This window comes from Pipistrellus hanaki, assembly GCF_964339955.1.
Source record: "Pipistrellus hanaki genome assembly, chromosome: 8".
Lineage (NCBI taxonomy): Eukaryota > Metazoa > Chordata > Mammalia > Chiroptera > Vespertilionidae > Pipistrellus > Pipistrellus hanaki.
Genome location: NC_140510.1, coordinates 84,632,686 through 84,659,089, shown reverse-complemented (window position 1 = coordinate 84,659,089; position 26,404 = coordinate 84,632,686). Strand labels below are relative to the sequence as shown.

The 26,404-nt window shown below is 50.8% G+C and overlaps 1 protein-coding gene and 2 pseudogenes across 4 annotated transcripts; all 3 read right to left on the bottom strand.

The window, feature by feature from the left end:
* Positions 1-635: 635 nt before the first annotated feature.
* Positions 636-26,238, bottom strand: RUFY4 (RUN and FYVE domain containing 4). Of its 2 annotated transcripts, XM_084892508.1 has the most exons (12): positions 25,398-26,238; positions 23,866-24,015; positions 23,661-23,764; positions 22,074-22,199; positions 21,637-21,743; positions 21,178-21,321; positions 20,674-20,740; positions 18,857-19,504; positions 18,031-18,137; positions 8,231-8,377; positions 1,843-1,953; positions 637-1,325 (listed from the first exon to the last, which is right to left on the bottom strand). In XM_084892508.1, the coding sequence occupies exons 2-12, from the start codon at positions 23,909-23,911 to the stop codon at positions 1,223-1,225; spliced, it is 1,710 nt and encodes a 569-aa protein (XP_084748634.1). In that variant the 5' UTR covers positions 23,912-24,015; positions 25,398-26,238; the 3' UTR covers positions 637-1,222. The 2 variants fall into 2 exon arrangements, with proteins under 2 accessions (XP_084748635.1, XP_084748634.1); XM_084892509.1 differs by lacking the exon at positions 25,398-26,238 and having other exon boundaries at positions 636-1,325; positions 23,866-23,939.
* Positions 9,620-11,237, bottom strand: LOC311626901 (pleckstrin homology domain-containing family G member 1-like; annotated as a pseudogene). The gene is made up of 2 exons: positions 11,133-11,237; positions 9,620-10,599 (listed from the first exon to the last, which is right to left on the bottom strand). The product of its transcript is annotated as a pleckstrin homology domain-containing family G member 1-like (transcript).
* On the bottom strand, positions 11,320-12,589 carry LOC311626732 (pleckstrin homology domain-containing family G member 1-like; annotated as a pseudogene). Its single transcript has one exon. The product of its transcript is annotated as a pleckstrin homology domain-containing family G member 1-like (transcript).
* Positions 26,239-26,404: the final 166 nt, after the last annotated feature.

Here is a 26,404-nt window from a genome sequence, read left to right as displayed (position 1 = left end):
TAACGCAGCAGTTTCTTAAACATATACCTGCCATGTGAACTGACCATTTCATTCTTAGGTATGAACCCATGAGAAATACAGGCATTATGTCTACACAAAGATCCGTGCACAGATGATGATAGGAAACTGATCTGTAATAGCTTCAAATTAGAAACAACCCAAATGTTTGGCAACAGGTGAATGTGTGAACAGATGGTGCATTATCCAGGTGGTGGAATGCTACTCAACAGTGAAAAAAAGGAACTATGAGTATGAACAGCAATGTGTATGAATCTCAAAATAATTATGCTGAGCGAAAGAAGGCAGACCATATGATTCTATTTATATAAAATTCTAGAAAATGCAAAGTGGTCTTTAGTGAAGGCAGGTGAGTGGCTATCTGGGAGTGGGGTTAATGGAGAGGGATAGAGAGATTCCAAAGGGCAGGAGGAAACTTTGGCACTAATGGACGCATTCATTATTTTCAATATGGTGGTGACTTCATGGGTATAAAGTAAAGTAAAAACTCATTTGTATTAAAATTTATGTGAAGTGTGTTATATGTTAGTAGTGCCCCAGGAAAGATGTTAAAAACAAAGCAGGACAAAAACGGAACCTGAAGCAGAATCCAGACAGAATGCTCCTGGAGACCCTGAGACAGTGCCGTGTGGTGAAGGGCGGTCTGGGTGAGAAGAGAGTGTGGAGGAGAAAGTGAAGGCCGTTGGGTGTTTTTTTTTTTTTTATTATTATTATATTTTATTGATTTTTTTTTTTACAGAGTGGAAGGGAGAAAGATAGAGAGTTAGAAACATTGATCAGCCGCCTCCTGCACACCTCCCACTGGGGATGTGCCCACAACCGAAGTATGTGCCCTTGACTGGAATTGAATTCGGGACCCCTCAGTCCTCAGGCTGATGCTCTATCCACGGAGCCAAACTGGTTTCGGCAAGGCCATTGGATCTTATTCTTAGTCAAGGATTTTCTGAAGCCAAAGGGACGTTGGAGTGGATGACTCCTGACATCCTCACATTACCGGAGAGTTCAGAGAGCTGACCTGCCCAGCTCATCAGTGGGAGTTGCAGGGCTTGAGCCGCCTCCTGACTGTCACCCTGGCTCTTTCCACTCTCCACACCACAGTCTGGCTCCTCGAGTGCCACCTGCCTAAGTCACCAAGTTCTGGAAGGTAGTACTGGTCAGATCATAGGTTCTGAAAGTGCTGAGGGGAGGTTGGGACGGATTTTGGTTAGACAACCTGGGCTTCTCCTTTCTGGGCACAGGGTGGGCAGCGGCGCTCTTGCTTCTTATAGTCCAGAGAGCAGGCGTGGCAAACCAGGCCTCCACACAGCCTGGGAGCAAAGGTGGAAAGAGTGGGGAGCACATGGGTATGTATAGGGAAAGGGGTCAGGGGGTTTGAGTACCTTCAAGTCCAACTGCCTGTCTCTCATTTCCTAGCAGAACAGCCCTGGCTCTGTCCAGGAGGCCGCCCCTTTCTCAAAGGGTGACCCGATGCCCCACTCCTCTAGGTCCTCTAATTCCAAATAGCGGGTTCTCCGATGGCTGCTTCCCTCCCTCCTGCTGCTTGTCCTGCCGCTGTGTCCCAGAGGGAGGCCAGGGGAGCCGCTTCCCAGAGCAGAAGCCCATTAACCAGTCTGTTCTCAGAAAGGTTGCACCATCCCATCTATCAGACGCCCTTCCTCTCTGACATTTTTCTACTGTTCTAGTCATGTCTCCGCTAAGTTCTGGGTAATATGAGTGGCCAGCTTTAAGCAGCCTTTCATAGATGCCCAGTTCCTGTGTCCCTCCCTTCCCCGAAGTGGGCAGGGGACTGTGGGCTGGTGGACACTGGGCTGCCCCACCCATTACCTGCATGGGTACCGCCGAGACAGCCGGCCAAAGAGCTTGCTACAGCTGACACAGCATCCAGGGGCCACGGAAGAGAGTTGCTGAACCTTCTGCCACAGGTTGTCCTTCTCTCTGATGGGTAGATGGAGGGGAGGGGAGAGAGAGGAGAAAGAGAGAGAGAGAGAGAGAGAGAGAGAGAGAGAGAGAGAGAGAGAGAGAGACAGAGGACACAAAGGAAGATACAGAGTTGGAAATGCACAGATAGACAGAGACAAAAAGAGATGGAGAAACAGTAGGGAGGAAAGACAGACATAGAAATGGGGAGGAGACAAAGAGAGGCAGAAGGAGACAGTCACTCAGAGAGAAAGGGAGTCAGGGAGTAGGAGAGGGAGACAGAGACACAGGGAGAAGTATAGAGACAAATGCAGTGGGAGAGAGACAGACAGGGGCCGAGACACCAAGAGGGAGAGACAAATATAGAGAGAGATAGAGAAAAAGAGACATAGCGATGGTGAGAGGGGGAGAGAGACTCACACACATAAGAGTGAGACTCCAGTCTTTCTGGGAAGACTAGATGGATGGTGACAGTTCCTCGTGGCCCATCATAACCTTAACCCACTATTGAAGAACCTGTTCACAGCTTGCCTCCTCTGAGGATGCTCCCTGATGGTAGAGGGCCCCGGAGTTTCTTGCTCCAGATAATGCCTATGATTTTTTATTTAGCACTTGGTACAAACTGCTTTGGAGTTAGAGATGTTTATGCCTTCTCCCCCTCCCCCCCTGAAAAACACACACCAAAAAACACAAACACAATAAACAAACTCTATCTTCATTGTTCTTTTTTTTTTTTTTTTAAAGGATGTGTTAAGAAGATGGGTTGTTTTGCCTGGTTGGTGTGGCTTGGTGGTTGAGTGTTGACCTATGAACCAGGAGGTCATGGTTCTATTCCCAGTTAGGGCACATTCCCGAGTTACAACTTGATCCCTAGGGTTGGGGTGTGTGTGGTGTGTGTATGTAGGAGGCAGCCAATCAATGATTCTCTCTTATCATTTATATTTTTATCTCTCTATCCCTCTTCCTTCCTCTCTGAAATCAATAAAAAACTAAGAAAAAAAGAAAGAAATAAAGAAAGAAAGAAGGTGGGTTGTTTTAAATTTTTATCAGAACGATACATGCCATGATATAAAAATTGAACAACACAGACAATAGCCACTTTCCCATTCTTTGTGGCAAAGCACTTACATCTTTTAGCTTTTTTCCTGATAGTACTTTCATATTTAAGAAACATGCTCATATCCCTCCTTCTTGTTCTTTCAAGAGAGAATGTCTACCTTGAGGTCAGTGGACAGCTTATGATCATTTCCTCATCTTTCCTCATCCTTCCTCCCATGTAGTTATATCCCTATTTTTGATTCCTCTATTGGTTACTACTGGACTTCTACAGAATATTCTACACATTTATTTCTCACTCATTCTATATATTAACTATAGGTAGCATCTCAGGACTGCCATTCTGTAATACAATGGCAGCATCCCTTTTTCCTCCCACCTCCTCACTTGTCATCTATTCCTGCAATGTCCAGTAGGATAGTCACTAGCCATCTGTGGCTTTGTAAATTTATATGTGAGTTAATTAAAAATGAATAAAATGAAAACTTGAGTTCCTCAGTCACACCATTCACATTTGAAGCACTCAATCACTATATGTGACTAGTGGCTACCATATTGGACAGGACAAATAGAATACTTCCATCTTCATTGAAAGTTGTATTGGATTCTGTTCTATATTTAATATTGTTTAGGTGGTAACATTTATGTTTGTTGTATAATTATAATCATTCTTTGTGCTTTGCTTTCAGATGAAAAAATCAGTGACTAGTATTTATATTATTAAACAATATGTAAGCATATTGCTTCAAGCAGAGCTATGTTCTATAATATTTCCCTTCTTGCCCTAACCAGTTAGGTTTAAGGGATAGAGTGTTGGCCTGCGGACTGAAGGGTCCCAGGTTTGATTCTGGTCAAGGGCATGTACCTTGGTTGTGGGCACATCCACAGTAGGGGGTGTGTAGTAGGCAACTGATCCATGTTTCTCTCTCATCCAATGTTTCTAACTCTCTATCTCTCTCCCTTCTTCTCTGTAAAAAAATCAATAAAATATATTAAAAAAATATTTCCCTTCTTGGGAATTTGTTGTTTTTCTAGGACTTTCTAATTGCCTTTCTTTTACAGAGTTTTATTTTAATTTTCAAAATTATATTCATTAAGGTGATATTGGTTAATCAATTATATAAGCTTCAAGTGAACAATTCTATGAGACATCATCTGTATATTGAACTGTGTCTAATTGCCATTCTTTGTTCCTTGCATAACTTGCCTTAACACAGCCTAATTATTATTATTAAAAAAATATTTTTATTGATTTCAGAGAGGAAGGGGGAAGGAGAAGGATATAGAAACATCAGTGATAGAGAATCACAGACTGTCTGCCTCCTGCATGACCCACACTGGGGATCTAGCCCACAAACCTGGTCATGTGCCCTGACCAGGAATTGAACTGTGCTCTCCTGGCTTCATAGGTCGATGCTCAACCACTGAGCCATCCTGGCCAAAACAGCCTAATTATTCTTGCCCACCCCATTTCTTCACATCAGGTATTTTTCTGATTCTCTTTCTTCCCTGAGACCTTTCTCCTGGGCCTGCAATACTTGTGCTACAGCCTGAAATGACTGCCTCCTGGCCTTGCTGCCCACTAGTCATGTCGGGAATTCCCTTTTGTTCTCTCCTGGCTTAGAGCTATTGACTCCTGAATTCCACATCTTCTCCTTTCTTGGCTTGCTTCCTTGTTTTTCTGGGACACATCCTGAATTATCTTCGTAAGAAAGACTGTGTGGGAGGTGACTTTTCTGTGAACTCTCTGTCTGAAAATGTCTTTTCCTCTATCTCCTCCCCTACTTAATCCATAGTTGAGCTGGACACAGAATTCTAGGGCAAAATTCAGCTTTTTTTCAGAACTTAAAAGTATTGCACCATTGATTCTTAAAAGTTGTTATGTTCTACTTCTTTCATAAGTGGACTGTCTTTTAGGATAGTCTTCCTAGAAATTTCACAGTATGTATCTAGATGTGCCCACCCCCCTTTTCATTCATTGTTCTGGTCACTCAATGAAATCTTTATGATCTATGTCCATTAGAACTGAGAAAGTCTCTCATATTTTTATCTAATAATCTTCTCTTCTCTTCTCTTCTCTTCTCTTCTCTTCTCTTCTCTTCTCTTCTCTTCTCTTCTCTTCTCTTCTCTTCTCTCTCTCTCTCTCTCTCTCTCTCTCTCTCTCTCTCTCTCTCTGTCTCTCTCTCTCTCTCTCTCTCTATGAAATTCCTTTTAGTTGGAGAAGGTATTGGAACTTCTAGATTGATTCTTTATGTCTCTAAATATTTCTCTCATGTGTCCCATCTCTCTATTCTTTTTATTCTACTTTCTGAGAGATTGACTCATCTTTCCCTTCCAATCCTAGTGAATTTAGAAAAATCTCAGTGATATTTTAATTTCCAAGAATGTTTCTCATCTTTGGGTGGTCGCTTTTTACAGACTCTTGTTTCACGGGAGATGGAGCTTTCTTTGTTTATCTTTGTCTCTCTCCCTTGATCTTCTAGACTGACTCAAATGCTTACAGAAACCTGGTTGCCATTTCCCATTTAAGAGGCATTGAAGCTGCTGGCTCCCAGCAGAGCGCCAGGGTAGTTGACTCAGGCTTCCCTTTAGGAGGCACTGGGCTGGGAGGTACCTGCCACGTGGGTCTCTCAAAAGCCAGAACACACTGCTCTTCTATTCGGGCTATCTAACTTCCTCCAGATAAGGACCTTTGAATTATTTGCTAGGCAGATAAGCTCCTCAACTGTTGGGTGTTGTGCAGTTGGGGGAGGCAGGCAGAACGCAGGGGGTATACATTGGTCTTTCTATCCACTTCTTCATTAATTTCCCTGATTTCAGCACATCCCACTTCTGCCATATGTGTGTCTGGTGTCTCTGGACCCTGAAGTTCTAACTGGGCTTCTCCATCCATTTTTTATTTTTATTTTTTGGCTTCTGGAAATTAGCTGGAATCTCTCATCTCTGGTTGGCTTCTCCACCTTCCTCTCTGTTGTTAGTTTTATTCTTTTACAATCATTTTAGTGAGATCTGAGGATGTAGAATACATGATGTGTGGTCGGTCTAGCATCTTGATGCAGAAGTCAACCTCCTTGGCTCCCCCCCACTTTTTACTTAGGGTAATATATCCCAAAATAGGGACATTATCCTATATAATAAAAGGATAATTTGCAAATTATTCCCTAGACCTGGGCATTTGACCAGGAGTTTGACCAAGGGGGCGGGGCCAGCTGGACCCCATCCGTGCATGAATTCATATACCAGGCCTCTAGTATTATATGGTTTGGGATCTTGGGACAAATCCTTAGCACTTAGGAAAAACATTTGTCTCTTCTCACGAACTGGTATATTTCCTCTGAACAGACAGTAAATTTTAGGAAATTTTCTGTTTCCCTTTTTTTATTCTGCTGTCAAGATGCTCAGCACTGGGAGCGGCCAGGCCCGGAGCAGCCGGGTCTGGTGCGGCCAGGCCAGGAGCAGCGGCTGCCAGGCTGGGAGCGGCCAGGCCCGGAGCAGCCGGGTCTGGTGCGGCCAGGCCAGGAGCAGCGGCTGCCAGGCTGGGAGCGGCCAGGCCCGGAGCAGCCGGGTCTGGTGCGGCCAGGCCAGGAGCAGCGGCTGCCAGGCTGGGAGCGGCCAGGCCCGGAGCAGCCGGGTCTGGTGCGGCCAGGCCAGGAGCAGCGGCTGCCAGGCTGGGAGCGGCCAGGCCCGGAGCAGCGGCTGTCAGGCTGGGAGCGGCCAGGCCCGGAGCGGCCGGGACCGGAGCAACCGGTCCCAGAGCAGCCGGGTCGGGTGCGGCCAGGCCTGTAGCAGCAACAGCCAAGTCCAGAGCAACTAGGTCGGGAGCGGCAGTGACCAGACCCGGAGCAGCTGGTTGTGGAACGAACCAGAGCAACAGAGGCCAGGCCCGGAGCAGCCAGGCCCGAAACAGCTCGCTCCTCGCCTGTACCTGCCCACGGCTGCCTCTCAGACATGGCTGGAAACTTTTGCGGGAACTTGAGGGTCTGCTGAATCAAGTGATGAAGGCTTAGATCTGGATGTGTTGAGTTAGTATAGCGCTGGGGTGTTGATCTGTAAGTGCCTTGGGTGGGGCCTGGATGAGGCTGGTTGACCTATTTGGAAATGTCTTTTGTGTGAAGTGTATCATTAGGCATGTGGAGGTATTATTGATATGAGATAATGCTAAGTAACAGATTTACTATCTGAAAAGGGATTTACTATTGGGGAAAGGGAGGGAGGAAGAGACTGAACATAAACTGTGCACCTATGGATGAGGACAATGGGGGATGGGGAGGGGGCGGAGGGTGGGGTGGGAACCTGGTAGAGGGGGGAAGAAATGAGGAACCTTTGTAATAATATGAACAATAAAGATTGATTTGAAAAAAAAAAAAAAAAAAAAAAAAAAAAAAGATGCTCAGCACTAAGTTTTAATCCTACACCTAACACTTTGGGAGTACATATTTTCTTCTACCATGAAATCTTCTATTTTTCTTTAACAATCTTATGTCTCGCTCTATAGTTACCTTTTATTGTCAGAGAACTTGAATTATTTTGTGAGATACATAGCTAAGTTTTTATATACCCCTTCCGCCCAGTTGACAGTTCCTTGGAGGAGATCACTCCTTACATTTTTTGTTTGTTCTTTCAGGTTAATCTCACCTTTAATATCACTTGTGTAAGAGGACTTAGTAGTAGATGATCTCACAGGGTTCCAGTTCTAATGGAACCTGAGAGCAGGCGCTACACATCTCCATCCCTCAGGGAGCTTAGCTGCTGGGAACTGAGTCTGGTGAGCTCAGCATTTAGAACCGAGGTCAGCTGACCCAGGACAGGCCCATAGGCCCAGTGGTCTGAGGAAGTCCAGGAGGCAGGCTGGTGTAGGACATGTGATTACCTCTTGGTTAACCTGCCCCTACTCCCAATTCCTTTTCAGCCCATGGGTTCCTTTCCTTCCCCTAACTTTAGTAAGTATGTATGTGTATATGTGGGCTGGGTTGGGGTGGAGGACATGTCGTAGAGTCAGAGGACTCGATGCAATTTATATGCTGTGTGTCCTTGGTGGCCAAGTCAGCCTCTCTGACCCTCAGTTTGTAAAATGGTAATAATAGCAGGGCGTTGCTAAAAAAAAGGGAAATGAGTTGATATATACAAAAGGCCCAGAATCCTGCTTGGTAGTTGTTAGTGGAGCAAAATTTTCATTCCCCAGCCTCTATATCCCATGCCATTTCCCCTTTTGCACCCCTGCCCACTGACCCACACTTACTGAATCAGTTCCAGCACCCGCCTCTTCATGGCACGGATCAGGTCCCGCTGCCCTGCAAGCTCTTCCTCATAGACGGCGCCCCTCCTTTCAGCCTCCTGCTGCCTCTGCTCCAGCGCTGCCTGCAGACCGGCCCGCTCTTCCTGACACCTGGGCACACAGGGAGACTGAGTTCTGAGGAGAAAAGCTCAGTTTCGACTGATGAAGGCTGGGCCCCTGCCTGCCAGGGAGCCCTGGGGGAGCTGGGAGTGCCCCCTACAGTTCAAGTCCACCTCTCCCCGACCCCCACAGACACTACACACGATACATACACACACCACATGACACACATACACTCACACCACACACACACACCACACTGTACATACACACCCACACCCACACTCTACATACACACATCACACTACACAATCACCCCCCCAACACACACACACACACACACACACACACACACACACACACAACACCATGCTTATCACATGTACTCACCACACATACTAGTACCACATACACTTACAAAACACCATGCACATTCTCAATATAACCCATGCCACACTCCACAAACACCACACCACACACCAAACTGAGTACTGTGTGGACTGATATGTAGGCTGACTCCTCACCAGCTTCAGAGAAATGAAAACGGGGTCTAGTCCTGTGTCTTCCTTTAGAGGAGTCAGGCCAACATTTCTATTTGTTCTCTTTTAAAAAATATTTTCATTTTATTAATTTTTAAAAAATTAAATCTTTATTGTTGATAGTATTACACAGTTTCTCCCCCCCCCACCCCCCATTGACACCTTCTAGGTGCCCCCACCTCCTGCCCCAGACTTTCACCATCCTATTGTCTGTGTCCATGGTGTATGCATAGATGCATACAAGTTCTCTAATCTCTTCCCACCCACTCCCCCTCCCCTGACTTCTCTCTGAGGTTCCACAGTCTGTCCTATGCTTCTATGCCTCTGGATCTACTTTGTTTATCAATTTATTTTGTCCCCTGGATTCCACATATGAGGGAGATCATGTGATGCTTGTCTTTCTCTGACTGGCTTATTTTACTTAGCATAATACTCTCCGGGCCCCTCCATGCTGTCCCAAAGGGTAAGAGATCCTTCTTTTTTTACCGCCACATAGTATTCCATGGTGTAAATGTACCACAACTTTTTCATTCACCATCTACTGATGGGCCCTTGGGCTATTTCCAGACCTTAGTTATTGTAAATTGTATTGCTATGAACATAGAGATGCATACATTTTTTTTTTCCTGATTGGTGTTTCTGGTTTCTTAGGATATATTCCACTAGAGGTAGAATCCCTGGGTCAAATGGCATTTCCATACTTAAAATTTTAAAATCACAAAATTGTTTTAATCTGGTACATATAAAACACACCTCAGGATCTGTAATTCATGAGCATATGAAGAAGTTAATTTGGGCAGCTGCTATTAAGAACCTTAAGCAAAGCTGCTAGAACTAAGACACTGGAATTTTCCCCTTAGACTCTGGACAATGTTTTGCTGATTGGGAGATGGACACCTCCAAAGATAGTCATTCAGCTTGTCAGAATCATTCTGCAGTATCAGATAGGGTGAAGCCCTAAGTTTGCCACTCATTGGCTTCTTGGGAGTGAACAGACTATTCAAAGAGGAAGACGTGTTGTTGCTGCCGATATTATCAGAAAAGCCCGCATCCACAATCTTTGGGTCAGATTCCTTTCTACGATTGTGAGATAGCTCGAACTCTGATTCATCTTCTGACTTTATTTCCACATAGTCACCGTCGTCTCCTTCAGTCTCTCTGAAGTTGGGAAAATAGTTCTGTGTAGCTATTTGGGCATTTAAGGATACATTTCTATTTACTGCCAGAACGTTCTGTGAGTCCTGGAGAGTGAGAGCTGAGCGTTTTCCAGTAACCTGTTGACGCAAGTCACCTATCCCTGGCAGCAAATCCTGGTGACTCCCACACCTTGAACTTTTGTGTAAGGACAACATCTGTATCCTTCCCATTTCATCAGGGTAGTTGATGGAGTCCGCTGACTTGTTTATTAAGATGGAGGGAGATGAAGATCTATTATAATGCTTTATAAGATTTAGTGCTGATTCCTTTCTGACCCAAAGATGGCTTTGACATCAGTTCTCCTTGTTGGGCTGACTGACCACATACTGTGTCTCTGCATGGAGCCCAGCAGATGGTTGGAGGTTTGCAGAGAAGGCACGGAGCAAGCTGTGGACAACTGTCTTAGAACATTTTTGTGTTGATCTCCAAAGTAGGATATTTCAGCTTCAAGTCTTTCCCTGGCCAATGACAGAAATCTGCTAATTCTCCATTACTATAGGTTGAATATAATAGCCAATCCTCGCTACCATGTTGGGCCTGGGAAGATGAGGTAGATCGGAGTTTGGAGGATTCTTTAGGGCTGGCCCAGCCATCCTTCTGAGGTTTTTTTGTTTTTTGTTTTTTTTAAAATATATTTTATTGATTTTTTACAGAGAGGAAGGGAGAGAGATAGAGAGCTAGAAACATTGATGAGAGAGAAACATAGACCATCTGCCTCTTGCACACCCCCTACTGGGGAAGTGCCCTCAACCAATGTACATGCCCTTGACTGGAATCGAACCTGGGATCTTTCAATCCGCTGACCTATGCTCTACCACTGAGCCAAACCGGCTTCGGCCCTTCTGAGTCTTAAAGGGAGTCTCTTTGAATGCAATCTGGTCATACAGTTGGGAATACTCAGCAATCCTTGCAATGATGGTGTACCCTCCTTGTTTCTGGTCTTCTAAGATGGCAGCCAGATCCCTGTGCACAGACTTATGTGGTTGGCTGGCCGGTGGCTACTCCATCTCTGGACTTTTCACTTTTAAAAGCTGATTTGCCTTCTTGATCTTATGACTGTACTGCCTCACCATCATAAAAACTTGGCTCTTATCTGTGGTATCCACCCCAGGGTCAGGGCTGTCCAGGTCTGTCTGGGACAGACGGCTGTTGGCCAAGTCATAGGGAATTTCCATGGGAGGCACTTAGCTGGCCAGAGAGAGCTGGTTCAGACTCAGAAACCAGCCTTCCTTAGACAGGAGGTTTTCTCTTAGTGGGCAGCTGGACTGGCTGGCCCCGCCCGTCCTGTCTTGCGGTATGACAGGGGCCAGGCCACGTCCGGGCTCAGCTTGGACATGCTCTCCTATCTGGCACGTTGTCTTTGCTGACAGAAAACCCTGCAAGGTCTCTAGCCTTGACTTCCTTTTTCTTGATGTAATTCTCTAGATCATTCCAGATTTCGTCTGCCTCTTCTGACAGTTTATCAGATGTAGACTTATCCGCTATGGACAAGTTTCAACTGAAGGAGTTATACAGCAAACTCAAGTAGTTGTTGTCCGAGGGTCGCTGGTGGTAGGGCATCTTGTCCTTGCTGAGCTGGAGGCTGTCCTGGGACACGAGGGGCCGCAGGCCGTGGCAGCATGTGAGGTCGGCCTCCAGGCCCAGGAAAGTGCTCCTCTTGGGGCGCATGAGGCTGCTGCAGTTGAAGTCCAGTGAAGGTGGATCTGGGAGCCCAGATGGTGTTATAGCTCTTCTCCTCCACGACCTCAGGTTCATGTAAGCTCTGGTGTGACACCTCCCGACCTGTCGGAGGCCCCCCTCTCTTTGTGTGCAGAGGGCTCTTCTCGTGGTCAGTGTGCCCTTTGAAGAAGGCCTGCTCTGGGGTAGAACAGAATCCCTGGCTGATTTGGGTGCAATAGATTGAGCTTCTTCCAATGGAGCAACCATGAGTTTTAAGTCCTCAGAACTTGTGTTATCATGTACATGGTCTATGTCATCCATAGTCAACTCTGTAGATGACCTGAAGGGTGTCCTTCCGTCCTGCCCTTCTGTTTCAGGGTAATTCTGCAGTTCCCCTCGGGGACTGTACTGAGAGCCACCCTTGTCCCGCATTCTTATTTCCGGAGGGCACGTGTTGCTCTCGCCAGCACTGCTGGCCCTCCTGACCACTCTGTGGTCAGAGCTGGTGGTCTCTGTGGACTCCATCTGTCCCAGGTGCCAGCAGGGTGCCTGGAAGTGCTATCTTTGCACAGTCGGTGGGAGCTCAGATTGGAAGAGGAAAAGATTGGCACGAGCATCTGGTAATCATCGTCCTCCTCCTGATTCTCCCAGGAAACAAGGCTTGCCTGGTCTGGTGGTCCATCCAGATGTTTCTGACGGCCCCTCGCCCGGGAAGCACCCTGAGAATGGCAGAGCTGCTGGGCTGGCTGCTCCTCAGGGCGGGAGATGGCCCTGCCGACCTCTGCTGGGGAGAGCCTTCCCTTCTGGGAACCTTTTGGATGTCTTGTGCTGTTTCACTGGTCTTCAGAACTCTGCATGATCTTGAGGAAGGTTCCCATCAAAACTAAGGTGAACATTAAGCTGTGTAATCAGGAGTCACACAACAGAACTCCCGCCCTACCAACTGGTACAGAAATTTCCTTAGTATTAACTACCACTGATAAGCTAATAACGTTCAGGTCTAACGTTCTTATCCTGGACCTGTCCCAAGCCTCAGACCTCAAATGCCAGCTGCCAGTCTAACCTTCCTCCAGCGTTCCCACAGACCCAGCAAAATTACACGCCTCAACCTCAGCACAGCAATCTCCCCCATATCTGTCCCTTCCTCTGTATTTATCTTAGCTGTCATTGACTTTATCCTCCCAAGTTATTGACATCATTCTCATTTCTCCTGTTTTCATCCATCAAACATATTCTTGACCCTTGCTCCCTTTCTTCTGCTTCTGGCACACCTAGTATGTGAATATTATTATGTTTCATGTTGCTCCACAGGCTCCCTTATGCTGTTTTCCTGTTTTTTAATTGTTTTTTCTTTTTCTTTTTTCTTTTTGGTTCTTTGATTAAATTTTTTTCTACTCTGTCTTCTAATTCACTGATTCGATCATCAGCTTTCCCTAATCTGCTATGTATTCACTCCAATGTGCTCTTTATTAATGCTATGTCATTCTTTATTTCTGACTATTCTTTTTTTCATAGTTATTATGCTGTTGCACATCTTTATTAACATTATTCTGAACTCTATATCAGATAAATTTCTTATCTCCATTTCATTTATCTTTTCTTCTGGAGAATTTTCTTGTTTTTTCAATTAGGGATTGTTTTTTTTTTTTTTGTCTCTCCATTTTGGCTACCTGTTTGGGTTTTATTAGGTGTCTATATATTAATGATAGATCTGCTATAACTCCTAATCTCTAATGCAGGACAATGTCAGATGCTATTTCTGATTGGCCCTTAGTGCCCTATTTGGGGCTGCCAGCAATCCACAGCTCGCGGCATCCTCTGCTTGGTTCTCCCAATATGTGCCCCAGGGTCTGCTTTTCCTAGCCCCGGGCCTAGAAGGAGTCTGGCAAAGACTCTAAGCCTCCGGAGATCTGCAGTCTGATTGTTTTCAGCCTTGATTGGCCTTGGGCTATGTACCACGGGGTAGGGCCAGAGTTTTCCTAACAGGGTGTGGCAACTGTCTTTCCCCCAGGCCAAAACCACCAGGATAGCAAAGGTCTGTAGGAGAAAGATGTCCTCAGCAGCATGAGGGAATGACTCAGCAGAGGAAACCAGGGTGGCTGCCCTCTGAGCACCAACCCCAAAGCCCCCAACCCTGGACTCTCCTCACCCAGCTCCAGTCCACTCTGCCTTCTCTCTAACAGAGCCCAAGGAGAGTAGCTACACACAGAATTTTGTGTGTTGTCTCTTTTAAGATGCATTTCCAGCTATCTCTGGCTGGCAGACAGCAACCCTGTTGCTTTTCACAGCTTCCTTAGTTCTGGAGCCCAGTTCTGGGTTTAGATCCCAGAGTTCTCAGTGGGAACCCACCACAACTGAGATATACCTACCGGACCTTCAACTGCTGTCTGTGGGAGCCCAGACACCCCTTTCACATCTTTGCCCTTCCTACCAGTCTCTACTTTCTGTCCTTGGTTATCAGGGTTCTCTCCAGCAAGTCTTTAGTTGATTTTTCAGTGTTTTTTTCTGAATTTGAGTTGTATTTCCAGTTCATCCTTCGATTGTCAGTGTAGTTTTCACTTACTCTGGAGCTATTTTTTTAATAGAAATATTTCCATTTTAAAATATCCACAATTATGGTAGCTCTCTTGGGGAGGCGAGCATCTGGGAACCCAGGCTGGGCAGGCTGTGTCCAGCTGAAAATAATTTTGGTCCTTGGAGAAGGCAGGAAAGTGATATAGACTATGGGGTGATTTTTTTTTGGATTTAAAATATTTTGAAAAATTATGTTATATTGTCTTTTAAATTATAAGATATAATATTAAGCATATGGCGTTCTTAAATTTATGTTTTTGCTTTGGGCTTGAAACCTCCTTAGCTTTCTTCTTGCCTCTTTGTTTTGTCTTTAGTGGCTTCCTGGAAGGTTCCAAGAAAAATACTGAACTAAAAACACAAAGGTCCCACCCCTTACTCCATCACTCTGGTGGTGCGTGTCCCAAGACTACTGAGCTATGTGCCCACAACCCTGGGTCTGAGTGTGTTTGGGGGAAGAAGAAGCTTGGGAGAGGCTTGAAAATGAATTGAATTGTTAATTTTTAAAATGCTGGCATGTAGCCTGCTCGAGGGAAGAAAACTGGGTGGGCCATGACATCAAGTCGACAACAGAGAGCCACTGGAACTGCAGAAAGCCTGTCCCAGCAGCCTTCAGAAAGAGTGTTTTTGTGTTTGGGCATTGGATCAGGGCCTGTTTTTACTTTTCATGAATATTCTAGTCTTCAACTTCCTCATTTCTTAGCCGCTGATTTCATTTTTCTGAGAGAGTTTACTTGCCCACTGACCCCAGGGCAGTCCCCTATCTCAGTTCCAAGTGTATTTTCTTTCTTTCTTTTTTGTTAATCCTCATCCAAGGATATTTTTTTCCATTGTTTTCTAAAGAGAGTGAGAGGAAGGGAGGGCAGAAGGGAGAGTGGAGGGAGGGGATGAGAGAGAGACAGACAGACGTTGATGTGAGAGAGACACATTGATTAGTTGCTTTCTGCATGTGCCCAGACCAGGAGCAGGAATTAAACCTGCTCTTGACTGGGAATCAAATCTGTGACCCTTTGGTACACAGGCATACACTCTAACCACTGAGCCACATCAGCCAGGGCCCAAGTGTGTTTTCCTAGGAACTACAGGATGGTCTTCTCTGGGGCCTACTGTTGGGATGGTCTGCTGTCCTCCTATATGTCTAGCCTGGGCTCTGCACCCCCGCCTACTCTCAGTCTATTCTTCACAGTATAGCTAGAGCCACCCTTTAAAAACCTAAGTCAGCCCATGAGAGCCCCTTGCTAAAGATTCCTCTAGCGTCCTACAGCTTGGGCACCCCCTCTGCTCCAGCCACACAGCCAGCTTGCTCCCAAGCACACTTCTCCCGCGCGTTCGCTTTTGCGGGTCCCCAGCCTGGAGCATTCCTCCCCAGATATCTGCCTGGTCCAGTTTTCCCATGGTTAGGGTTTCTCCTTAAATGTCATCTCCTCAGAAAAGGTTTTTTTTGATCCTAAATCTAGAAGGCTGTCCTGCCTCTCTCTCCCCTTTCCTCCTTTCCTGGACTGATTTTTCTCCACAGCGCCTATGACTGCCTGTCACTGTGTTTCTACTTGTTGATCTACTGTCAGTCTCCCCAGGTCTAGTGAGAGCAGACATTGCCTGTTCTGTTCACTGCTATCTCCCCACCCTAGCTCCTGGCGTATTAGAGGGACAATAAATATTGTTGGCTGACCACATGGACCCCATATCACTTGCGTTCCTTGGTGCTGAGATAACCCGTTACCAGTTTGATGCCTTAGGAGCTCCTGTTACCACCCCATTTCAATGACTTCCGATAGACGCCGAGCCCATGCCTCTCTCCTGAATGGCACACTTAATTGCTTCCCCAGAGGCTCCACTTGGGTGTCTAACAGGTGTCTCAAACTTAACATGCTCCACATTCAACTCTTGAATGTCCCCCACAAACTTATTCTGCACAGCAGGTGGTCATTAGTGATTCTAGCTTTCTGGTCAGAAAACTTGGAGTAATTCCTGACTTCTGTCTTCCTCTCAGACCTCACATGCAATCTCTCGGGAAGCCTGACCTTGCACGTGGTCCAGAACCCAGCAGATTTTCCACACCCGACCTGGGACCACAGCAGTCCCAGCGCCATCGTCCTCCCCTGTACGGCGGGGCAGCTTCCTCATGGGTCTCCCTGCTTTCACCCTGACTTAGCCCCTCCCCCTTTAGAACTTATTCTCCACAGACTAGCTTCCCTTGAAAACACAGGTCAGTCCAGAGTAGGCACATTTATAGACGGAAGGCAGAATAGTGTTGCCTGGAGCTGAGTGGTTAGGCAGAAGCAGGAGTGACTGCTAACGGGTACAGGACTTTCCTTGGGGGGTAAAATGGTCTAAAATTGATTGTGGTGACCCATGCAGAACTTTCAATACATTAAAACCATTGAGTCGTTTAAAAAAGCAAATAAACATATTTTTTAAGATTAAAATAGCCATGTCTTGTCCCTTCCCTGCTCAGAACTCTCAGTGGCTCCCATTTCACCCTGAATTAAAGCCAGGGCCTTTGTGATGCTTGAGAGGATCTCCCTAACTTGGTGCCCATCACCTGCCTGACCTTTCCCGACCTCCCCTTCGTTCTTCACCCCACAGGTGCCATGATGGTCCCCTGAAGTTCCTAGAGCCTGCTATGCTCATTCCCACCTCAGGGCCTCTGTTCTTGCTGTTCCCTCTGTCCGGGATGTTCAAATGGCTCATGCCTCACATCCTCCAGGCCTTTACCCAGACCTCACCTTTCCAGGGAGGCCTTCCCGGACCATGCTACCTTATTTATTATCACCCTGATTCTTCCCATTCCCCTCCCCGGACTCAGCCCCTCCCCCTTTAGAATTTATCGTAACCTGACATTCCATGTATTTTACTTGCTCATCATATTACTGACTGCCTCTCCCACTAGAATGTAAGCTCCGTGAGGGTGGAAATTCTGTCTGTTTTGTCCCAAGAGGACTCCTGGCACATAGAACAAGCCTGACACAAGCACATCATTGAATGACAACGATGGGTGGGATGACGGGTGGCAGGACAGCAATCGGCAGGGAGCGGCCTGGTGCTGGAGCCTGCCAGCTCAGTCCCCAGAGGAAACCCTTAGGTGGGCAAAGCCCTGTATTCACTCTGGGCCTGAATCAGGGGACTCTTTAGTACCAGGAGCAACTGCTAACATAGCAGGAGGGTGAATTGTATAGTATTTCTGAGCCTTGGTTTCCTCATCTATAAAAGAGAACCTATCTTTATAGGCTGCTGTGAGGAAGCAGCTAGGACAGTGCCAAGCACAGTGCCGGGTAGTTATGATTCTGACTACCCAGGGTGTGAAAGAGAGGCTGTGCGATGAGGAACAGGAAAATGAGAGACAGAGGAACACAAGGCGTATATGGGGAGGGAGGCAGAGTGGATTGCACAGAGAGAGCCGTGGCCCTGAAGAGGCAGTGGAGAGAGGCCACGATGAGTATGGAAGGGAAGGGAGGGACGTGTAGATCTGTCCTGGGCGCTACACAGCGAAGCCGGTGAAGGAGGAGGAAGGCAAGGGGATGGGAAAGGGATAGGAGGGGAAAGTGGGAGTCTTTAAGAGCAGGAACAAGGCCCTGTATGCCTCAGCATCTACAGTTGTGCCCTCACAGGGCTTGGTGCAGAGGAGGAACTCAGAAGATGCTCATTGACCAGGAACACCAGCAGGAGCCATGAAGCACTGCCCGACCCCCTGGCCTCCTGGCTTTCACTCCCATGTGTGCTAGTGGTTGCCAAAGTTACCTGCTGAGCTGCTCCTGCAGTGCCTTCAGCTCCCTCTCCTGCTCCTTCAGCAGCTGCTCCTGGTGCAGGGCTTGCTCCTTGGTCTTCTGCAGCCTGTGCCTGAGGGTCTGGGGGAGGGGAGGAAGGAAGAAAGGGAAAGGGAGCTGAAAAAGAGCGTCATGGACCCCAGCCCAAAAATGACTTGACAAAGGACCCCATGAGACTTCAGACCATGTGAGACCACCCGTGGGTGGAAGGAAGGACTGGGGATAACACTGGGAACTGTGATGCCTGGCTCTGCCCCTGGGTGAGCACGGAGCCACCATGTCTTCCTTCACTGAGGGGTGGAAGTTACAAAGCTCAAGGACCAGAAGACTCTGGCTAAGGAGGAGGCTGAAGGAAGGCTTATACACAGTCTTGGGTGACCTCCAGAAGACCATCTACAATGAGAGAAACTAGGTGCGGTCTGCAGCAGTAGGGTTTGCATATTGGCAGAAAGCCTGCTGAGAATGAGAGCTGTGAGACCCGACTAAAACAACTGCCGCGGAGAACTGTTGGAAAGGTATCGCAAATGCAGACGTCTTTAGGGGCAAGGTGACAGCACTGAGGAATAGAATGAGCCTGGTATGAGGCAATGGGCAGAGGGGGGGGGGGGGGGACTATGGTGAAATAAAGAATGCGTATCTTTCAAAAGACATCCTCAAATAGCAATGATCCTAAACCTGTATGGGCTAATAAATATTGATCTGTGGGCTGGAATGATCCCCAGGCTACCAGTGAAGACCTCTGACTATGGGCCACTTTATACTGGGGACAACAGACAGGAACAGGGCTCAACTGCTCTCACCTTGACCACATCTTGCAAGGCCACCTCTGCTTGCTCTTCCTTCCTGGCCACGCTGGTCACTCCTGTGTGCTCCTGTGGCTTCTCTGTGGTGGAGCCTCCCTTTGTTCCCAGGCCCCGAAGGATGCTGGGCTCCCCCAGAATGCTAGGCTCCTTGTTCTCCTGCCTGTTCCGTGAGATGGAGCTCTCATTCGTCCCTCTGGGGCTGGAGGCCAGCAACCCCTGGTGGTGACCCCACTCTGCTTCCCTTTCTTGAGTCCCCTCTGTTGTTCTTGGACCCTCTGTACTCAGCACAGCCCCTTGGCCCTCACCCTCTGTCCCTACCACCTCCTTCAGAGCCTGATTGGCCCTCTCCCTTAGCCCCGGGATGCTGGGTGCTGAGTGTTCCAGGCAGGTCCCTGACCGTGGGGCTCCCATCTCCTGGTCTTGCTGTAGCTTCTCCCTCTCTGGTTCCCGCATGCTGTGGGGGGCCCTGAGGCTTCCAGGATCTTCTTTCTTCTTTTCCAAAAAGGGAGGCAGATGCCCGTGTTGCTGGGACGTGAGGAGTCCAGCCAACCGGCCTTCCCCTGGTGCATCCCGCAGACAGCTGGCCTGGCTGGTGTGTGCCTCCTCTGGCTGGACTCCTTTGGGGCCTCCATTGACAGCTGAGATCTGCAGAGAAGCCCCAAACCCATCATCATCCTTCTCAGCACCAATTCACCAGGCTGGTGCATGGGAAAACCCACAGCCCTGATGCAACAGGCTTGCTACATATATGGATTCCCAGGCCCTCCCTCTGGTCCGCAGATCTGCGGGAGGGTCAGGAATGGGAACGTTAACCCCTGGCGATCTGATTCCAGAGCCCAGCTTTGGCCTGATCAGGGAGCAGCAGTGCTTCTCTTCTCAGTTTCCTTTCCTCCCTCACCGCCAGCTCACACCCTTCTCCCTCCTTCATTTCTACCTTCTGCATGACTCTGGTTTCCCCTAAGCTCTTCCCATGCCTCTCCTCTGATCTTTCCCTCCGAACTTGACTTCTTTATATTTTCTTGTCTGCAAAATGGGAATGATCATACCTGCCCTGTAGGGCTGTGATGAAACTTAGATTGGCCAACAGTCTGCTAAGAGTCAGCTGTGCCACGAAGCCTTCTCTGGACCCCACGTTCCCCGGTGGACGCCTGCATCCCTATGCTTCACGTGTCATGTTGTAGCGTGTTCCTTTGGGATCTGCCTCCCTGAACAGACCTGGAAGTCCTTCAGGTCAGAGACTGAGTCCTCACAGTGTTTGGACCTGGTGCCTGGAAGCTGGTGGGGGTGTAAGGAGAGCACGTGGAATGGTGATAACTGCCAACTATCACTTGCTGAGCACGGGGCAGGAGCCTTGCTCTGTGCTACCCATGGTCTGTCTCAAGGCATCCTCACCATCGCCCTGCGAGCATGGCAAGTCATGTGCTGAAGGGCTGGAGCTGGGATTTGAACCAGGTGATCTGGCTCTTCTTCAACTGCTCTCTGAACTGAAGTGAGACATTGGCAAATTATTCAGAAGAGGTGGTTTCCCTGGACTGTTTCCTATAAGCTTCTGGCCACCCTCTCTAGCACCTCCTCCTCCCCTGGGCCCCCCTGGCTTCTGCAGATGATGCCAGCCATCCCTTTCTCTCCCCGGTATCCCCACCGCTTAGGAATATGAGCTTTCGCTTCTATGGGTCCCCAGCCCCCCTGTCCACACATTGGCCTTTCGGTCTGTCTGTCCAGTTGGTGCAGGGCTCAGTTATTGCTCAACCCCAGGGCGGGGGGTCCCAGCAGAGATGAAGTGGCAACTCAGAGTGAAGGTCAGGCAGAAGCACCTCCTTTGGGGAGTCTTTGGTTTTTCTGGGTCTTCCCTGGGTCCGACTGGAATTAGAGCAGCGGGACCTGAAAGGAAAAGGGGCAGGGGGAATCCTGGACCTCTCTCCAGAAGTGGTCTTAGCTCTTGGATGCAGGATATCCTATCTTTCCAGCCACCCATTCATCCCACCACCTTTCACCTTCCTTCCCTCCCACCCTCGTGCACGCACCCCCCTCTTCATCCATCCCTGCATCCCCACCCTCCTTTCAGCCACCATCCATTCATCCCTCTAACACTCTACCCCAGCCACCCAACAACTCTGTAGAGTATATTCTATGCAGCATCACGGGGCATCATTAGATTATCCTGAAGGCTGGGGAGGTGGAGATTCAGGGGCTCAGAAAGCAAGAAGGGGGGAGAAATGGATGGTGCTAGAGGCCGAGGGCTTGGGGCTTGCTCGGGATGGGTGGCAGCTGTGGCAGCAGGAGTGGAAAGAAGCTTCCCTCCACGTGCAGCCACTCACTCTGAGAACATGGGCCAGGCCCCGTCCAGGTCCGGCCGCTGCAGGTCCAAGTCGAAGGCCACCCCGTTGAGAGCGTAGAGGGCATCCAGGATGTCCTCCCGGAGTTCAGGGCACACCAGGGGGCTCCGGGCGCCGTACCATTCCCTGCGTCCACAGTGATCAGCACCCGTGGCCTTTGGCCCTGGTGCTGTCTCCACCCCCAGCCTCAGAGAACCCACCTCGGCTGCATACCGTGATGGGACAGTCCCCCAGGCAGGGCCGTGGCCCTTGGGGAGGGAAGGGCCTAAGGACCAGGATGAAGTGTCATTCATCACTGGGCTTCTAACCTCCCACCCGCTTTCTCTTCCTTGACTTTCCCCCCATCTCTCTCACTTGGCATTAACCCACCCTGTGGGGACGAAGCGGGAAGCTTCTTGAAGGAGGGGCCGTGGGCTCGGGTACGAGCGGGAGCGTGCCCACCTGGTGAGCTCTGGGCTCAGCAGGCAGAGCTGCAGGCACTCGGCCAGCTGTCCGTGGGCAAGGCAGAAGCGGATGAAGGCACGGCCCTTCCCCAGAGGGGTCTTCAGCTGCAGGGCACGCAGGGGACAAAGCGGGTGGTGTTAGCCAGCACAGAGAGGGCACGGGTGGTCGAGGAGAAAGGGTGTCATGGGACTTGGGGCGATGGGAGGAAAGGGGGGCTGGAGGGGTGCTGAGGACAGCACTAACGAGAGCTGAGGACCGGCGAGGGAGGGGTGGCGGGAAAGAGGGGTATCTGTGGTCGGTGGAGGAGCTGGGATGGATAAGAAAAGGGCCTCTGCCAGGCCGGGTCCCCTAGCCCCCAAGTGATCTCCACCCAGGGCCTGGTGGCAGGGCCCCATCATGCTGGGGCCAGCCTGCCTGCCCCTGGGCCTGGGTACCTTGGCCTGGGAGTGGACAAAGAGGACTGGCTCTGCGTCCCCCCGCTGCTGCCTCAGGGCGGTGCTGAGAAAGTCCCAGTAATCCTTCTGGGGTCTCAGGAAGCTCTTCTGCTGCTTCTGGTCAAACTGGGAGCCAGAGGAGGGAAAGGAATCTTAGAAATGCTTCCTCCTAGGACCCAGCCTGTGACCCAGCATGCTGAGCAGACACAGGGCAGAGGGCAGGGGCTTGTGCAGACAGACCTGGCTCAGGTCCCGGCGCTGCCCTTACTGGCGGTGTGGCCGGGAGCAAAATGCTTGACCTCTCTGAGCCGTCAGTGTTCCCCTCCGCTCATTCCAGACATACTTACCGAGCGCTCCCTCTGGGCCAGACCTGGTCTAGGTCCAAGGGGCACCGCCATGAACAAACTGACCTCAGGGGCTTATAGCTTGGAAGGGGAGGCAGAAAAGGAACAAACTGAAAAAGTAAGATATATACTGTTAGATAGTACTGACTGCTGAGGAGAAAAAACAAAGCAGAGAAATGGAATAGGAATTGGGTGGGGGTGCACACATGTGTGTATGTGGTGGTGGGTATGTGTAGTGTGTGTGATGTGTGTATGTTAAAAATGTAGATGAGGTGGTCAGAGAAAGAGGAGATACCATTCAAGCGGAAATCAGAAGGAAATGAAAAGGCGCACCATCTACATTTGTGGGGGAAGAGCATTCCAGGGTGAAATACACGGTGCAAAGGCCCTGCGGCGGGCCCATTCCTGGTGTGCTTCAGAAGATCAAGGAGGCCAGTGTGGCTAGAGGGCAGCAGATGGAGGGCAGACTGGCAGGAGACTCACACATATCCATACCACATAGACACAGACCTCACACACTCACACCCAAACCCGCCCCCACACCACACACACACACACACACACACACACACACACTCAGGTATGTAGGAAGGGTGTACGTATAATGTGGGGAACGGGCAGGTCATGAATCGCTTCAGGGGGTCCGAGTGAGAATTGCACAAGGTGGGCATGTAAGGGCTTAGCCTGGCACACAGTGGGGGCTCAGTAAACGCTAGTGGGAGTGATGACTGGGGCTCCAACCAGCCGCAAGGAAGGCCCACTCTAGGACATCTGTGCCTCTGAAACCGGAGTCCTCAGCTGGGTGGTGGCCCCCAGCCGCACCCTGCCGCAGCCCTCCCCCCTCCCCTCCCCTCCCCTCCCCTCCCCTCCCCTCCCCTCTCCTCCTCCCCTCCCTTCCCCTCCCCTCCCCTCCCCTCCTCCCCTCCCTTCCCCTCCCCTCCCCTCCCCTCTCCCTTCCCTCCCCTCCCCTCCCCTCCCCTCCCCTCCCCTCCCCTCCCCTCCCCTCCCCTCTCCCTTCCCTCCCCTCCCCTCCCCTCCCCTCCCCTCCCCTCTTCCGCCCCTCCCCTTGAGTGAGGTTAGATGTCAGGAAGGTCTTGCTGACTGAGGGGGACCAGGTGGTGCATGGGATCAGAGGAAGGGGCTCTTCCCTCAGGATCTGGGCAAGCCCTCACTATCGGAGCCTGGAGAGAGAGGAAGGGAGGGGACCGAGGGGAGGACAGGGTGGGAAAGGGCAGGGCCCCACCTGCAGCAGCCGCTCCAGGCAGCCACAGAGTCCATGCAGCTCCGCGCTGGCGTCTGTGACCCGATGCCCACTCCCGTAGCCCTGGAGAATGGCGGAGACAGCAGCTGTGAGGAGGACGGTGGGCGTCAGACATCAGGGAGTGAGGTCTCTGAGGCCCCCAAGCCCCCTCCTCTCTCCCTCAGTTCAGCCCCAGGGAGCCTCTCACCTTTCAGGTCCCTGGTGACCTTGAGGGCGGCCCCCTCTCCTGCCATGAATGTCTGAGATGATGTGATGCCTATGGCTCTGGGCGTTCACCCCGGAAGGAGCCTCTGGGCTCGGCTGCCCGATCCTCTCCTCACAGGAAGGAAGAATCAGCCTAGAGGAGGGAAGGGATGGCTCTAGGGTCACAGTGAGTTCACAGGCAGCTGAAAACCCCAGCTCCCTCTTGTAGGCAGTGTGGGGAGGTGATGGGGTGGCCCCTACTCATAGAGCAGTTCCTGGTGCCTGATACCTTTGTCTCACTCAGCCCCCACAAATGGAGGTCATCAACTCCATTTTAGACAAGGCGAAAAGGGGCTCAGAGAGGGTAAGTCTTTTACCCAACGCCACAAAGCTCTGAGTGTGAAACTAGAATTTTTTTTAAAGACAGATTCTTTAAAAAATATATATATATATATATTTTATTGATTTTTTTTATAGAGAGGAAGAGAGAGGGATAGAGAGTTAGAAACATCAATGAGAGAGAATCATCGATCAGCTGCCTCCTGCACACCCCCTACTGGGGATGTGCCCGCAACTAAGGTACATGCCCTTGACTGGAATCGAACCTGGGACCTTTCAGTCTGCAGGCCGACGCTCTATCCACTGAGCCACACCGGTTTCGGCTGAAACTAGAATTTGAACTCAGGTCTGTGTGCCCCCAGCCCTGACTTGATGCGAGGGGGCCTGTTGGTGTTCACGCCATGTGGGTGCTGGGCTGAGGGACCGTCCCCCTCTTCCCATAGGGAGCCTTTCCAGAGAGTCATTGTCCTTGAGACACATTCTCATCCTTTCCTGATCCCCAGCCGAGTGGAAAATATCGGAAAATATGCGTTCTTTGGGGAGAGGAAGGCGGAAGTGAGGCGAGGCCTGGGAGCCGGGACTGGAGTGTGGGGGGTAGATCACCTGGTTTTAATCCTGCTGCTCTCTCCCCGTTAAATCTCAGCGTGCCCCCCTCCCCCCAGCGGGCCCTGGAGCTCAGCGGTGAATACTGCGGCCCCTGAGGGCCAGAGGGCTTATTCTGAGAGCCTGGAGTAGAGCCGGGGCACGGGGTAGGAAAGACTGGCATTGGGGTCGTGCCCCCCAGGCTGTGCCTGGTTGCTGGAACTCGGGGGTGGGTGAACGGGCAGAAGCAGTGGGGCACAGGGGAGCGGACAGGGTGGGGAAAAGGAGAGGAAGGAGGGAGGGTGGGTGGGGGGTGGCATTCAGGGAACACTGAGCTGGGAGTCAGGGACATGGGTCTCTATCGCGGCCCCGGAATTCACCGTGACCTTGGGCACGGCACTCGCCTTTCTTGGGCCTCAGTTTCCCCATAGGTGGGCCAAGGGGTCGCATTGAGGGTCTCTGAGGTCCCTCCCAGACCAGACTGGTGACAAATCCACAAACACCTGAATGCATCTTGTCCTGTCCCTCGTACCCATCCTGATTCCCCAGCTTCTCCCCCCTGACACCCTTCCCCTCCTCCAGCCTCCCCGGACCCCGGGGTCTGTCTGTACTCACCCGGGAAGGCCTGGCTGGAGGAGGCACAGAGAGCCTGAGCCTGCCACTTGTGGCTCTAGTCCTCGCCCTGGTCTCAGAGTGTGCCGCCTGGGCGGTGACTCAGGCCCAGGCCGGCACTCTGGAGGGGAAACCCTGCTCCGAGCGGGGAGGAGCAGAAGACGACGGGGAGAAGTGGCAGAGGCAAGGTCAAGGGCAGCAGGGCAGCATGGCTGAGCCGGTGGCGATGAGCTGGCCACACACGGACTCAGGCCGGGGTGGGGAGCAGCAACTGCTGTTCAAGTTCCCTTCCCTTCCCATCCCGGCCGCTTGCGTTGTGTTTCCTCCCCATCACCACCAGGTGGCGCCACGAGGCCGGGATGCTGCCCCTCGGATGCGCCGCCCGTGTTTCCCGGCCCCTGGGAGTGAGAGGCAGGTGGGGAGGGGAAGGCAGGGGCCCCATCACCGGTCTCCCTCCTCCTCCCCCTGCCTCCGTCTCCCCAGGGGCTCCCCATCCTGCCAGTCCCGTTACTCAGCCCTGAAGGGAGGGACGTGGCCCTGGCGCGGTGCTGTCTGCGGGAAGGGGCCAGGCGGGCTGCCCAGGGGCCGTGGCCCTTCCCGCGCTGGGCGTGCTCTGCCTCCTGGAGCCCAGGTCCTCCCGCCGCCGGGCCTCGCTCTTCCAGGCGGGGGTGGCCCCGGGGCTGGTGAGGGGGCAGAGACCCGGGGGGCGGGCACTTGGGAGGGGACTGATCGCCAACCCGGGAGGCTCACGTGCGCCCCACTCTCCGCGCCCCGCCCCGGGCCCGCCTCCCCTTCCTGGACCAGGCCCCCCCCTCATGCCCCCCGCGCCCCTGTCCCCCCTCATTCTCTCTCCTTATCTGCTTCCTGCCTCTGCCGGCGCCCCGTCCTATCTCTCTCCCCTTCCAGCCCCGGCCCGCGCCCCAGCCGGGACCCGCCGCCCGCCCCGCGCCCCGCCCCGGGCTCCCTGGCACTGGTTGTGCCCGTGTCGCCGCCCCTCGCCGCCCCGGCTC

What these genes read in the sequence shown, in the direction of transcription:
- RUFY4 (XM_084892508.1), bottom strand. Translation starts at nt 23,911, where the DNA reads ATGGCAGGAGAGGGGGCCGCCCTCAAGGTCACCAGGGACCTGAAAG. An exon ending in GCCTGGAGCGGCTGCTGCAG is followed by an intron (nt 22,200 to 23,660) that starts GTGGGGCCCTGC and finishes TCTGGCTCCCAG; the next exon opens with TTTGACCAGAAGCAGCAGAA. An exon ending in CGGGTGCTGGAACTGATTCA is followed by an intron (nt 1,954 to 8,230) that starts GTAAGTGTGGGT and finishes TCTACCCATCAG; the next exon opens with AGAGAAGGACAACCTGTGGC.